At 49.8% G+C, this 14,731-nt stretch overlaps 1 protein-coding gene across 1 annotated transcript in view; it reads left to right on the top strand.

The window, feature by feature from the left end:
* ERCC2 (ERCC excision repair 2, TFIIH core complex helicase subunit) overlaps nucleotides 1-14,182 on the top strand; it is a 33,981-nt gene extending 19,799 nt beyond the window's left edge. The window contains exons 13-23 of the mRNA XM_033158569.1: nucleotides 2,140-2,209; nucleotides 3,145-3,214; nucleotides 3,366-3,467; nucleotides 3,874-3,937; nucleotides 4,438-4,559; nucleotides 6,595-6,687; nucleotides 8,757-8,829; nucleotides 10,177-10,247; nucleotides 12,037-12,180; nucleotides 12,326-12,469; nucleotides 14,054-14,182. Coding sequence (XP_033014460.1) covers nucleotides 2,140-2,209; nucleotides 3,145-3,214; nucleotides 3,366-3,467; nucleotides 3,874-3,937; nucleotides 4,438-4,559; nucleotides 6,595-6,687; nucleotides 8,757-8,829; nucleotides 10,177-10,247; nucleotides 12,037-12,180; nucleotides 12,326-12,469; nucleotides 14,054-14,146 — 1,046 coding nt within the window. The 3' untranslated portion in view covers nucleotides 14,147-14,182. The remainder of the gene's footprint in view (nucleotides 1-2,139; nucleotides 2,210-3,144; nucleotides 3,215-3,365; nucleotides 3,468-3,873; nucleotides 3,938-4,437; nucleotides 4,560-6,594; nucleotides 6,688-8,756; nucleotides 8,830-10,176; nucleotides 10,248-12,036; nucleotides 12,181-12,325; nucleotides 12,470-14,053) is intronic.
* The last annotated feature ends 549 nt before the right edge of the window (nucleotides 14,183-14,731 follow it).

Genomic DNA, 14,731 nt, shown 5'->3' with positions numbered 1-14,731 from the left:
GAATTGTGCTCGGAAACGTACTGGGAGCCAATGTAGATCTCTCAGGACCGGTGTTATGTGGTCCTAGCGGCCGCTCCCAGTCAAATCAATATAGCTAACCTGATCAAAAAACACCCACCCACCCACCCCACTCACACATGAAAACAAAGACCACCACAGCCAACTACAAATAGACAATCGCACCCTAAGCCAACCCCAACCTCTCTCTCCACCAAAGGAACACAAGCGAACAACAGAGAACCTGCACAAACCACGCTGACACCAAACCCTACATATATTAAGTAAAATAGAAACATGGTCACCTGACCCCACCCCCTCCACCTCTTTCCCCCCCTTTTCTTCCCAATGTCTCAGCAAATGAAACTGATTTGTAAAAATGATGCATGGAAAGAATACGAGAGAGAGACATTGCACACGCTTTTGTAAATCAAGAAATCTTTAATAAAATACTTTTAAAAAATTAAAATAAACATCTGGACAGGCTTGTCTAAACAAATACGTTCTGCACCGGCCACAGCTTTGGGATCAAGGGCGAGGGCAGCCCCACAGAGAGCGCATTGCAGCAACCCAGTCTTGAAGTCACCAGTGCCTGAATTACTGTGGCCAGGCTTTGAAACCACCAGGGGGCTCTCCTCTGTGCCACAGCCTGGAGATGCGCTGGAGCCAAGCCTCTCATGCGCTGAGGACTGCTGCGCCATCTCCTCAAGCCGAGAGGAGAAGGGGACGGGCTCCGTGTGCTTGTCTGACGTTGCCACGGCATATAAATACCTCCTAAGTCTCTTAAGTGCTTAGCCCCGAGGATGAGTCTGTCCAACCGCCCTTAAGAAGCTTAATTCTTCTTCGGCTCTCGGAAGGAAAGGTTTCTGGTGTCCCGGAAGCTTGGGTTTCGACCGGCTTGCAGGCCCGGGGCAAGAAATATTCCAGCCTGCAACGCTTTCTGCATAAACCTAATCGTAGAATCATAGATCTGGAAGGGACCCCAAGGGTCATCCAGACCAACCCCCTCCCCTGCACCGCAGGAATCGCAGCTAACCCTGGAGTGTTAGCCACCCCTGGGTTAGATTTCCAAGCTGCTTCTTCTGCAGTGAAAAGCTTAAGACAAAAAACTGAGTAACATACAGTTTGTAAGAACAAAATAAAATAAATTCCTTCCAGTAGCACCTTAGAGACCAACTAAGTTTGTTCTTGGTATGAGCTTTCGTGTGCATGCACACTTACAGTTTGTAAGAACATGGGAGATAAAACAAGCCTGTCATTCATTTTAAACTAGGTAAAATGAACATTTAAATTTTCAAGCCCGGAAGCTTGAAATATGTAAGCAAAGTACTGCCTGGTTCTCAAACTTTCCCCCCCGTAGTGACAATGAGGGCTAGAAGCTTGCATCCCTCCTTTATTCAAAGGAAAGCCGAACTCTCCCTGGAATGGCCTGATGGAGATTAGCATCTTGGTTTTGTGCATAATCTTTTGTGAATGGTGTGCGTGTGTGTGCTCCTGCAGATTGTTGTTGTTGTTCAGTCGTTCAGTCGTGTCCGACTCTTCGTGACCCCATGGACCAGAGCACGCCAGGCACGCCTATCCTTCACTGCCTCTCGCAGTTTGGCCAAACTCATGTTGGCAGCTTCAAGAACACTGTCCAACCATCTCATCCTCTGTCGTCCCCTTCTCCTTGTGCCCTCCATCTTTCCCAACACCAGGGTCTTTTCCAGGGAGTCTTCTCTTCTCATGAGGTGTCCAAAGTACTGCAGCCTCAGCTTCAGGATCTGTCCTTCCATTGAGCACTCAGGGCTGATTTCTTTAAGCATGGATAAGTTTGATCTTTTTGCAGTCCATGGGACTCTCAAGAGTCTCCTCCAGCACCAGAATTCAAAAGCATCAATTCTTTGGCGATCAGCCTTCTTTATGGTCCAGCTCTCACATCCATACATCACTACTGGGAAAACCATAGCTTTAACTATACGGACCTTTGTCGGCAAGGTGATGTCTCTGCTTTTTAAGATGCTGTCTAGGTTTGTCATTGCTTTCCTCCCAAGAAGCAGGCGTCTTCTAATTTCGTGACTGCTGTCACCATCTGCAGTGATCATGGAACCCAAGAAAGTGAAATCTCTCACTGCCTCCATTTCTTCCCCTTCTATTTGCCAGGTTTTACTATAATCATCGAACCGTTTGATGACCGAACTCCCACCATCACCAACCCCATCCTGCACTTCAGGTGAGCGCCATGAGGGCACCCCCGGGAAATCTACTTTTGGTCAGATCCTTGAGTCCCTTTCTTCTCCAAAAAGATGCAGAGCTGGTAACCCCAGAAGTCAACCACCTGTCAGCTGGAAGGTCATATCTATTTAATTTATTTCATAAAATTTATACATTGCTTGAATATTATTATTATTTTTAAAAAAAACTACACACCTCAAAGCGTTTTTTAAAGGCAAAACGGTAAAATGGCCATTGAGAAAAATCAACGACAATCATTAAGACGTAAAAAAATAAATAAAAATAGGCTAAGAACAGATTGAAACTCTCACCAGCTTTCTGAATGTTTAGATTTTTTGAATCCAGCTCATAAGCCAAAAGGGGCAGACATACAATCTTAAGAAACACACACACAACACACACAAGGGAAAGGGATGAGGAGGGTAGAGGAAAGAATCGAACACCAATCATTAGACACTTCCTCTTACAACGACCAGCTTGCGTGAGGCGTTAGTGAGACCAGCCTTTCTCAACTTCGGGTCCTCAAGATGTTCTTGAACTACGACTCCCATAATCCCTGACCGCTGGCTAGGAATGATGGGAGTTGCAGCCCCACAAAATCTAGGGACTCAGACTTGAGAAAGGCTGAGATAGACAGTGGCTTTTGTGGGCACCTCCCAAGATTATTTTCCCTTTTCTGTGTGGCTGTAATCCTGCACCTTCCCGACATGTTCCGAACCTGAACTCCCCGCGTGACACTGGGACCGACGGGAGTTATAGTTCGACAACATCCGAACGGCACCAGGTTGGGGAAGGCCGTAGTCGGGTGGGAATCGTAACGTCCTTTCGAGGCCAAAGCTACGTTTGCAAAATGTTTTTTGGGGGGGCGGGGAGCTTGGGGTGGACTAGATGTCCCTTGGGGGTCCCGCCCAACAATTCTGTGATTCTCCCCAGCTGCATGGACGCCTCCATCGCTATCAAGCCGGTCTTTGAGAGGTTCCAGTCGGTCATTATCACCTCAGGAGTAAGTGTGGCCTTTTTTTCGGGGGGGGGGGGGTGTCCATGAGGGTCCTCTTCCTGCAGGCCCAAACTGGTGTGAGTTTGTGTGTGTGTGAGAGAGAGAGAGAGAAAAGGGCCACATTTCCCACCCCAATTTCCTCCTTATTCGGACGCAGACCCTTTCGCCGCTGGACATCTACCCCAAAATCCTGGACTTCAGGCCCGTCACCATGGCAACGTTCACCATGACCCTCGCCAGGACCTGCCTTTGCCCGATGGTGAGTGCGAGGAGACGGGGCGGTCGGCAGAGGGCTCTCCCCACCCTGCAAGGGGTCGAGAGACTGGCTGCTTTCTTGAAGGGTGGCGAATTTCGGGACCCAGCCCCCCAACCTCCAAGCCTTCGGGGCCGGTCACTTCCTTTCGGGCCAACCTTGCAGGGTTGTTGTTGTTGTGGAGAGAGAGAGCCCCCTATGCCCCCTTGAGCTCCTTGGAGGAAAAGGTGGGGTACAAAGGAAATAAAATAAATGCCGGGTGTTCCATCCCCAAAGGATTATTTTTTTTGAGGTTCCCTTTCCTTCTGCAGAAAGAGGGGTGTTCGATGAATCAACCACCCAGCTTTCCCCATTTCCTTGCCCCACCCCCCAGAAAACGGGCCATTTCTCCGTATCCCCTTTCCCGTTTCAGATTGTGGGGAGAGGGAACGACCAGGTGACCATCAGCTCCAAGTTCGAGACTCGCGAAGACATTGGTAAGGACCGACCCCCTTGGCGAGGGAGGGGGGGGAGCAGAATATTTGCCTTGCACCCCATCTCCCTCTTGCCTAAAATGCATATTCACACCAAGCATTTTAAAAGGGCTTCAGAAAGCCGTGGTTCCCCCCCCCACCACCAAAGCATTCTGGGAGTTGTAGTTTGTTAAGGGCGCCGTGAGTTCTAAGGCTCCCCTCCCAGAGCCGCGGTTCCCAGGGTGGTTTTTAACAATACGTCCCTATTCCTCACAGGGAGCTTTGGGAATTGTAGCTCCCGGAGCGTCTCGGCGCCTTTCGCAAACTACAACTCCCAGGATTCTTTAGGGGGAAGCTGTGGCTGCTTAACTGGCTTTAAGTGCCTGGTGCGGGCAGCGGCCAGGAGCGAGAACGTGGTTGGGTCAGGGGTCTCCTCTGCCCTGCTTTCCTTCGCGGCAGGGGTCGATGGAGGGAAGGCTTCCGTGTGGCTCTCTCCCCAAAAACGGTCCTTGATCTTCTCGCAGCCGTGATCCGCAACTACGGGAACCTGCTGCTGGAGATGTCAGCCATCGTCCCGGACGGCATCGTGGCCTTTTTCACCAGCTACCAGTACATGGAGAACATCGTGGCCTCGTGGTATGAGCAGGTGCGTGCGAGTGTGCGCACGCACATCTTTGGGGATCGGGTCCGGATCTTTGCTGCCGGCTGGGAGGCTCCTGAGAGTGTCCCTTAGAGGGTGGTGGGTTTCTTAAGCTGAGAGTAGTAGTAGTAGTACTTTATTACGGTCGACGACCAACACACACACACACACACACACACACACAAAGACTAAAAAAGCCAATGCAATTCTAAATTGCAATGCAATGCAGCTAAAAAAGCCAATGCAATTCTGGGCTGCATCAATAGGAGTATAGCGTCTAGATCAAGGGAAGTAATAGTACCACTGTATTCCGCTCTGGTCAGACCTCACCTGGAATACTGTGTCCAGTTCTGGGCACCACAGTTCAAGAAGGATACTGACAAGCTGGAACGTGTCCAGAGGAGGGCAACCAAAATGGTCCAAGGCCTGGAAACGATGCCTTATGAGGAACGGCTTAGGGAGCTGGGTATGTTTAGCCTGGAGAAGAGAAGGTTAAGGGGTGATATGATAGCCATGTTCAAATATATAAAAGGATGTCATGCAGAGGAGGGAGAAAGGTTGTTTTCTGCTGCTCCAGAGAAGCGGACACGGGGCAATGGATTCAAACTACAAGAAAGAAGATTGCACCTAAACATTAGGAAGAACTTCCTGACAGTGAGAGCTGTTGGACAGTGGAATTTGCTGCCAAGGAGTGTGGTGGAGTCTCCTCCTTTGGAGGTCTTGAAGCGGAGGCTTGACAGCCACCTGTCAGGAATGCTTTGATGGTGTTTCCTGCTTGGCAGGGGGTTGGACTGGATGGCCCTTGTGGTCTCTTCCAACTCTAGGATTCTAGGATTCTATGAAAATCAATAATAAATGCAATTTAAAATTGATCTGAGATTTGATCTAAAAGGGGTTGGCCGTCTTAAAATTAAAGTACATTAAAATTAATAATTATTGCTGTGAAAGAATAAATTTAGAAATTAATTAAAAGAATCAACAATTCAGATTATTATAATACTTAAATCAAAAGAAGGATCAGGAGCCACCTAATTGTGCGGACCGAAGCTTAATAGCGACAGCACAGAACTTTGCCACCGCAGCTGTGACCTTAGGGTTGGCATCTGAGAGGAACCAATGAGTATTGTGTTCTTCGGGACATCCAGGAGACTCACATAATAGCGGAGAGATAAGTTCATTCCGTAAAGCCCTATAAAAGCAGCAACGGAGAAGTACCGGTACGTGGTTTTTTTAAACTGAGAAAATTGGGAACTCTTTCAAGCTTGGTCTTAGGAACTAGGTATGGCCCTCGAGACCTTTGTATGTGGCCCTTGGGCTCTCCGCCGGCCGCAGCCCTTATCAGCTCTGCTTCTTGCTTTCCTTGAGAGTTTTTGCCCGGCTGAAAATTGCCCCTGAAGTGTGGAAAGGTTCAGGAAAGGGCAGCCAAAATGGTCAAGGGGATGGAGGGGCACCCCTATGACGAAATGACCAAGGAGTGTGGTGGAGTCTCCTCCTTTGGAGGTCTTGAAGCGGAGCCTTGACAGCCATCTGTCAGGAATGCTTTGATGGTGTTTCCTGCTTGGCAGGGGGTTGGACTGGACGGCCCTTGTGGTCTCTTCCAACTCTAGGATTCTAGGATTCTATGAAAGATTGCAGTGTTTTAGGCTTCTTAATTTGGAGGAAAAGGCAAGTAAAAGTGACTTGACAGAAGCTTATAAAATTATGAGGAAAGGTTCCCCCCCCCACACTCTCTCTCGTAACAACACTAGACATCGAACAAAGCTGAACATTTGAAAATTCGGGGCTTAGAAAAGGAAGGAACTTCTTCATGCAGCGCCAAGTTAAACTGTGGAACTCCCTGCCACAGGAGGCAGGGGTGGCCTTCGACCGAATCCTCTCTTCAAGCCGTCTCTAGGGCTGGTGGCCGTTACGGCTTCTTGTGGGAGGGAGTTCCACAGTTTAACCACCTGCTGCGTGAAGAAGCCTTGTGACTTTTTGAATTTCACGCATCCGCCACCCCCCCACCCCACCCCACCCCGGTTTTTCTCTCCGGCTGCTGCAGGGGATCCTGGAGAACATCCAGCGCAACAAACTCATCTTCATCGAGACGCAGGACGGAGCGGAGACAAGCATGGCCCTCGAGAAGTACCAGGAGGTGAGCCGCCAGCCGGGGGACGCTGTGGCAGGCAGTTCCCCTGGTGAACAGTGGGGCGGGGCAAGTGGGTCGAATGAGCAGTGACCTCGAGGTCCTTGGCCTGCAGCTGAACCCCAGCACTGAGCTCCTAGGCAGCCAGCAGGCCTGTCCTTCCTGGGTGGGAGGCCAAAATTGTGCCCCAGACCTTGTGGCCAGGCTGGACTTTGAACAAAGCTCTCTGCTCACCATTACTGAATGAATTACCCATCTTCGTTTTACCAGCCCAGCTTGTTGTTGTTGTTGTTGTTCAGTCGTTCAGTTGTGTCCGACTCTTCGTGACCCCATGGACCAGAGCACGCCAGGCACCCCTATCCTCCACTGCCTCCCGCAGTTTGGCCAAACTCATGCCAGTCGCTTCAAGAACACTGTCCCACCATCTTGTCCTCTGTCGTCCCCTTCTCCTTGTGCCCTCCATCTTTCCCAACATCAGGGTCTTTTCCAGGGAGTCTTCTCTTCTCATGAGGTGGCCAAAGTCTTGGAGCCTCAACTTCAGGATCTGTCCTTCCAGTGAACACTCAGGGCAGATTTCTTTAAGAATGGATAGGTTTGATCTTCTTGCAGTCCATGGGACTCTCAAGAGTCTCCTCCAGCACCATAATTCAAAAGCATCAGTTCTTCGGCGATCAGTCTTCTTTATGGTCCAGCTCTCACTTCCGTACATTACTACTGGGAAAACCATAGCTTTAACTATACGGACCTTTGTCGGCAAGGCGATGTCTCTGCTTTTTAAGATGCTGTCTAGGTTTGTCATTGGTTTTCTCCCAAGAAGCAGGCGTCTTCTAATTTTGTGACTGCTGTCACCATCTGCAGTGATCATGGAGCCCAAGAAAGTGAAATCTCTCACTGCCTCCATTTCTTCCCCTTCTATTTGCCAGGAGGTGATGGGACCAGTGGCCATGATCTTAGTTTTTTTGATGTTGAGCTTCAGACCATATTTTGCGCTCTCCTCCTCAGTGTGGTGTAGAGCCAGTGTGGTGTAGTGGTTAAGAGCGGTGGACTCGTAATCTGGGGAACTGGGTTCGTGTCTGCACTCCTCCACATGCAGCTGCTGGGTGACCTTGGGCTAGTCACACTTCTCTGAAGTCTCTCAGCCCCACTCACTTCACAGAGTGTTTGTTGTGGGGGAGGAAGGGGAAGGAGAATGTGAGCCGCTTTGAGACTCCTTCGGGTAGTGAAAAGCGGGATATCAAATCCAAACTCTTCTTCTTCTTCTTCAGTTAAAGGTTCTTTAAATAAGCCCAGCTTATTTATTTCAAATGTTTGAAAACTTGCTTTATTTTTAAAGAAATCTCTGAGCAGTGTAAAACATTAGAACAGTTAACAGTACCGATAAAATAGGATCCATTGAGGATTAAGTGAATTAAGAAGAATGGAAATGCAGATGTAATTGATGATGGCGTCATCTGATTTGATTGTAGGTTTTAGAAAACAATGAACGCCGTAAGGGAAAAAATAGGAGTTAATTGTTTATTGTGCTTTAAAGAAGTTAACCTGAATCCTGAAATACTGTTCATGACCAGGGTGTGTTTAGTAATTTACATTAATACTCTAATCAGTGAAACCTTTGGAGCAGATTTTGGTATGGAGTATCTGTCTTACCTAGCTAAACAATATCCACAAAGCAAAAATAGAAAACCAGTAAAATAGTAGTATAAAATCGTATAAAAATGAGGATCGACAAAACCCAATTTTACGGTTAAGGGAAATTCTTGGCCAGTAGATTCAGGTGCGGCAGAATATTCGATCTGCCTTTATAAGAAATTGATCTTTCAGTATGAAAGGAATCAAACTTTGGAACTCCCTGCCTGTTGACGTCGGTCTGGCACCTTCACTGAACTGTTTTCGGTGCCTGCTATAAACACTGTTTTCGTTCTGGCAAGCCTACCCAGATATGTAGAAAGCTGACATAAATCCAGGGGGAAAGTCAGGGCAAAATTGTTTCCCCCCCCCCCCCCGCCCCTTGAGTGGTGGCCGCCATGTGGAGGAACCAGCCAGATTTTGCAATGTGTGTCTTGTCTCTCGCTTGCCAGGCCTGCGAAAATGGACGGGGAGCCATTTTACTGTCTGTGGCCCGGGGGAAGGTCTCTGAAGGGATCGACTTTGGTGAGTGCCTCAGCTTGCCCTCTCATATTTTTCTCCTGCAATTCCTCTCCTCTCTCTCTCTCTCTCTCTTTCTCTGCCAGTGAGAGAGAAAAAAAGGGAGAGATTTAAACACGTGGACTAGAAACTTAGAACATGGGTAGGCAAACTAAGGCCCAGGGGCCGGATGCGGCCCAATCACCTTCTCAATCCGGCCCAGGAAGGTCCGGGAATCAGGTTGTTTTTACATGAGTAGAATGTGTGCTTTTATTTAAAATGCATCTCTGGCTTATTTGTGGGGCCTGCCTGGTGTCTTTACATGAGTAGAATGTGTGCTTTTATTTAAAATGTATCTCTGGGTTATTTGTGGGGCCTGCCTGGTGTTTTTACATGAGTAGAATGTGTGCTTTTATTTAAAATGCATCTCTGGGTTATTTGTGGGGCCTGCCTGGTGTTTTTACATGAGTAGAATGTGTGCTTTTATTTAAAATGTATCTCTGGGTTATGTGTGGGGCCTGCCTGGTGTTTTTACATGAGTAGAATGCGTGCTTTTATTTAAAATGCATCTCTGGGTTATTTGTGGGGCCTGCCTGGTGTCTTTACATGAGTAGAATGTGTCCTTTTATTTAAAATGCATCTCTGGGTTATTTGTGGGGCCTGCCTGGTGTCTTTACATGAGTAGAATGTGTGCTTTTATTTAAAATGCATCTCTGGGTTATTTGTGGGGCCTGCCTGGTGTTTCTACATGAGTAGAATGTGTGCTTTTATTTAAAATGCATCTCTGGGTTATTTGTGGGGCACAGGAATTCGTTCATTCCCCCCCCCCTTCAAAATATAGTCCAGCCTTCCACAATGTCTGAGGGACAGTGGACCGGCCCCCTGCTGAAAAAGTTTGCTGACCCCTGACTTAGAAGATGACACACACACAGGGAAGGACAGCAGTTCAGGGGGGGTGGCAGGATGCTGCTGTGTGTGTGGTTGCTGGGGCCCAACAACCCAAGATGCTTGCTGCCTTCACACCCTCCAGGATGCTGGACCAGATGGGCCAGGGGCCTCATCCAGCTAGGATCTTGTTAGAATCATAGAATCGTATAGTTGGAAGGGACCCCCAGGGGTCATCTAGCCCAACCCCAAGCAATAACACAAGAATCACAGCTAAAGGATCCTTGGCAGGTGGCCGTCTACCTCCCTGCTGTAACACCTCCAAGGAGTGATGGAATCATAGCATCGTAGCGTTGGAAGGGACCCCCAGGGGTCATCTAGTCCAACCCCCCCCCCCAGCAGGAATCTCAGCCACGGTATGTCATCCCTTTGCTGCCATTTCTGCGCAGTGTCCTTCAACCCGATTTAGAATTGCGCCCTTCTCCGCAGTCCACCACTACGGGAGAGCCGTGATCATGTTTGGCGTGCCCTACGTCTACACCCAGAGCCGAATCCTGAAGGTGAGTCCGGCTACTCCACTCCTCTCTGCCTGCGCCTCCAGGCCGGGCTCCCTGCCTCCTTCCTCCGGCAGCCGTCTTGGCTCCGGAGCAGGTGCTTCCCGGGAGACTCCTCTCGAGGCCGCACGACTCTCTTGGGGCTCCGCCGGCTCAAAACAAGCCTTGGCGTCTCCTGGATACGGGCAGGGCGAAGAGGATGCCTGTTCCCAGCTCCTCTTCTGCCGAGATGGAAGTGGGGATTTCTGTGCAGCAAGCAAGGAGGGGGAACACGTTTTTACGGAGGGCACAGGCGCCGCCAGCCTCTCTGTTGCTCTCTGAAGACCACTGCTGGATCAGGCCAGTGGCCCATCTAGCCGAGACTCCTGTTCTCACAGGGGCCAAATACGTCTTGGAACCCAGGAATCTGGGTAGACTGCCTCTGGAACTGGAGGTTCCACGAGAACCTAAGAAAAACCCGGGTGATGGGTCAGGCCAAAAGGGAGTCTCCTCTTCTCACATGCCTGTGGGAAACCCACAAGCAGGATCTGAGCGCAAGAGCTACTCTCCCTTTCCAGCCCATCCTGTGGGATGGAGTTCCACAGATGAACTATGAGCTGCTTAAAGAAGAGCTTTGAAGGCAGCCTTCACCAGGGAGGGGCTGGTGGGAGTTTGGTCCAAAAGAGCCAGAGGGCGCCTGGTTGGCAAGGCTGTGTACATGTTGGGGTGTTGCCAGCCCCGTGCCCAGCGCTAAAACCCCTGGCAGAGAGACTGGGATCTGAATCGGCTTACTTGATCCCAATTAAGTCAGATTAAGGAGCCTCCAGCCTGCATCCAGGAAAGAAAGAAACCTAGCGCTGTCAGAATCCTGGCCCAGGATTTTGCTGTATTTCCTTCGTTGTATTTAAACGGCTTCATGGAGAAGGGTTAGGCCACTGGTTCCTAAACATTTTGGGGGGGCCACTCCCCCCTTGGTTCCATAAACTCGTCCCCTGTGCCCCCAACCCTGTAAAAAAAGCACTGTGGATACCAGTAAATGCAGGAGGGGAGACTACCTCTTGGGCTTGGATCCTGCTCACTGGTTTTCCACGTTGGGAATCTTCTGGTCGGTCCTGTCCCCCCTGTGAGAACAGGATGGGACATTGGCCTCATCCAGCTTTTTTAAGGCCTGCATGACCTACCAAGGAAGACAGCAAAACTCAAAACCGTTGCAATGAGTTGCGCTTCTATCCTGACGTCAACGAACACCATACAATGGGCCATCTGGATACGAATTTAATTCGTTCCGGCGGTCCGTGCGCACCCAAAAAAAATCCGTATCCAGAGGTGCCGCTTCTGCGCATGTGGCGAAACCCGGAAAAATACTTCCGGGTTTGCCGCTTCCGCAACCCGAAGTTTACGTTACTTGAGAGTAACGTAACCTGAGGGTCTACTGGGTGGCGGAATCTGTTGAACAAGACATGCTCCGATGCCAACTTTTCAGAGTCTGAAAGTCATTTGCGGTTCCGGCGCCTCGCCCCGTGTCTTATCAACATCCTTCTTAAATTGTGGCGCCCAGAATTGGACACGGTATTCCAGGTGTGGCCTGGCCAAGGCGGAATAGAGTTTATTGCTTTTCTTGATCTGGACACGGATGCAGCCTAGAATAGCATTAGCGTTCTTTGCTGCTAATTTTCATGTTCGGATCAGCGGATTTTCGCATGTAGGGAACTGCGTTTGTGTATCTCTGTGTGTGTCTTCCTGGGAGTGGGGAGGAGAGCCAAAAAAGGACACACAAACACACACAGAGACCTCAATGGCAGCCCCCTTTCCCCAGGCCCGCCTAGACTACCTGCGGGACCAGTTTCAGATCCGCGAGAACGACTTCCTGACCTTCGACGCCATGCGCCACGCGGCACAGTGCGTGGGGAGAGCCATTCGTGGCAAGACCGACTACGGGCTGATGGTCTTCGCTGACAAGGTTTGTTGGGTGGCGGGGTAGAAATCCTGAGCAGTGGTGCTGCTCGGGGGGGGGGGGGCGGTGAGCGCATTGTTCCGCAGAATTAAGAGGGGGAGGTGGGCAATGGCAGGCACCCCCAGATAACACGCCCCACGGCTCTCGGCAGCGCTTCGCGCGGGCGGACAAGCGGGGCAAGCTCCCCCGCTGGATCCAGGAGCACATCACCGACGCCAACCTCAACCTGACGGTGGACGAGGCCGTGCAGGTGTCCAAGTTCTTCTTGCGCCAAATGGCCCAGCCGTTCCGCAAGGTGAGTGGAGGGAGAGGAGGGTCCGGGTTGGCCGTATTTCAACTGGACTGGAGGGAGGGACTCGGGGAGTGCCAACGGCCCACAGGTTAGGGGGAGCAATACTTGCCTTGCCCCGGGCACTGGCAACCCACGCTACGCCACTCCTGGGTGCATCTTAACAGAGCTATTCCCAGCCCCCTTTCTCTCTCCCCCCCACAAGTGGCTCAGTTCAAAGTTCCTGGTTTTCAGCTGGGACCCCTTAGTAGTGGATCATAGGGCTGGCCTTTTGGGGCCCCCAGGATGTATGGGCCATTCCAGACTGCAGCCGCTTCTAAGAACATTGGCTAATGGCCCATCTATTTCAGCATCCTCTTCTCGCAGCGACCGAATGCCCGTATCTAGAAATTTAGATAGACTACCTCTGGACCTGGAGGTTCCATAAGGACACGAGAAGATCCTGGATCAGGCACCCAGCAAAAACATCCCTTTTTCATTAGGCTTTCTTTTCACTTTTTAATTATCTGTGCCTCCCCCCCCCATAGGTGGGAAGTTTGAATCTGACTCTTTAAAATTTATATATATATATATCTAATACCAATTTTTATGTTCCAATGTATGTATTTGGGTTTTTTTTGCTTCAAAGTTCCTTTGAGTAGCCGTGACGAAAAAAGAGCAACTAATACATTTAAAGGGTATAGATAAAGGACCCGTGGACGGTTAAGTCCACCGAATTTGACTTTGGGGTGCGCCGCTCATCTCGTCATTTACAAATACATTTAATAAATGATGGTAGCTAGTTTGCAGTTCACTTCTGGTTCTGTCAGGGTCGGAGGGTCCAAGGGATGTGAAATTATTTAATTTCTTTCATAAAATTTATATGCCGCTTGGTTGTAAAAAAAGAAAAAAAGAGGTTTACAAAAAGACAAATAGAATAGAATAGAATAGAATAATAATTTAAATTATTAAATAATAATAAATTATTAGTAAGGAAAATTAACACTAAGAGAGTCAAAAAATTAAAGCAACAATGGACTAAAAACAGATTAAAACTGGCACCCAATTTCTAGACAAGGCTGTCCAGTTGCTTAAAGAAAAAAGGGTTTTAGAAGGCCCCAAAAACAGAGCAGTGGAGGCACCTGCCTGATGTCCATTGGCAGGGAGTTCCAAAGTGTAAAATCCCTGTGCCACACTATAAAAGACCCTAGTTCTCACAAACGCAGAAGGGGTATGAAGTGGTGCCTGTAAACTGACATGCATCTGCAGGCTCAAAGGGACTTCCTCCTCTCCCCCCTCCACCATCGTTGTTCTTGCCCAGCAGCCTCCACGAACCGTGGTTGCACCCGTGGCTGAGAACCTGTGGCCCTTCCTGGTGTTGCGGATGGACTCCATCTGCCAGGATGGGCAATGCCCAGGGGAGCAGCATCCGGAGGAACCTAGGTTTTTCCCCACCCTGAGTCACAAAGGCCCCAGCAGCAGGGAGTTCCTCAGTTGCCCACCGCCCATAACGAACAGCCCACCAGACCTTAGGATTTGGGGGTGGCGGCGGCGGGTATGACGATCCCTCCCTACTCCTGAACCCAGATCCCGTTCTCTCTCTCTCGCCAGGAGGACCAGCTGGGCCTGTCTCTCCTCACCTTCGAGCAGCTGCAGTCGGAGGAGACGCTACGCAAGGTGCAGGAAATCGCCCACCAGGTGTGAGGCAAGCAGGAAGAGGAAGCTGAAAGCACAAATTGGGGGGGGGGTCCCACCCGCAGCTCCTGCCTCATCCTGGCCCACCGGCGGAGACCAAATCGGAGGGGCCAAACTCACTCGGATTTCATACACACACACACCCCAAAAAAAAGACACTGCTTGCCAGTTCCAGATTTTGGACTCGGGTTGCAATAAAATATTTTTTTGTGGTTGTTTTTTTTTTTTAAAGTGCTGAGTGTTATTCATTCTGTTTTCCTACCATGAAATTGAGAAGGGATATTTGTCGGCTGGATCTGAAACCTGAAAAGCACTCCATCGGGTAGTGATAAAGTGGGATATCAAATCCAAACTCTTCTTCTTCCATCTTTCCTGCACAGAAGTTGGCCCCGTCGGAGGCCATTTTTGGCTTTTCGGCCGTCATCCTTTGGGAGGGTCCCGGCAAGCCGGCGCAACGACAGAAAACAAGAGTGTTGCTGGATCAGGCCAATGGCCCGTCTAGTCCAGCCAACCGGATGCCCATTAAACCCGCAAGCAGGAGTCAAGCACAGTTAATAACCCCTCCTGCAGTTTCCAACCATGGCCTCAAAAGCC

This window comes from Lacerta agilis, chromosome 8 (genome assembly GCF_009819535.1).
Source record: "Lacerta agilis isolate rLacAgi1 chromosome 8, rLacAgi1.pri, whole genome shotgun sequence".
Taxonomy (NCBI): Eukaryota; Metazoa; Chordata; class Lepidosauria; order Squamata; family Lacertidae; genus Lacerta; species Lacerta agilis.
Note: the sequence above shows the minus strand (reverse complement) of the source record. Positions and strands in the feature narration are given on the sequence as shown.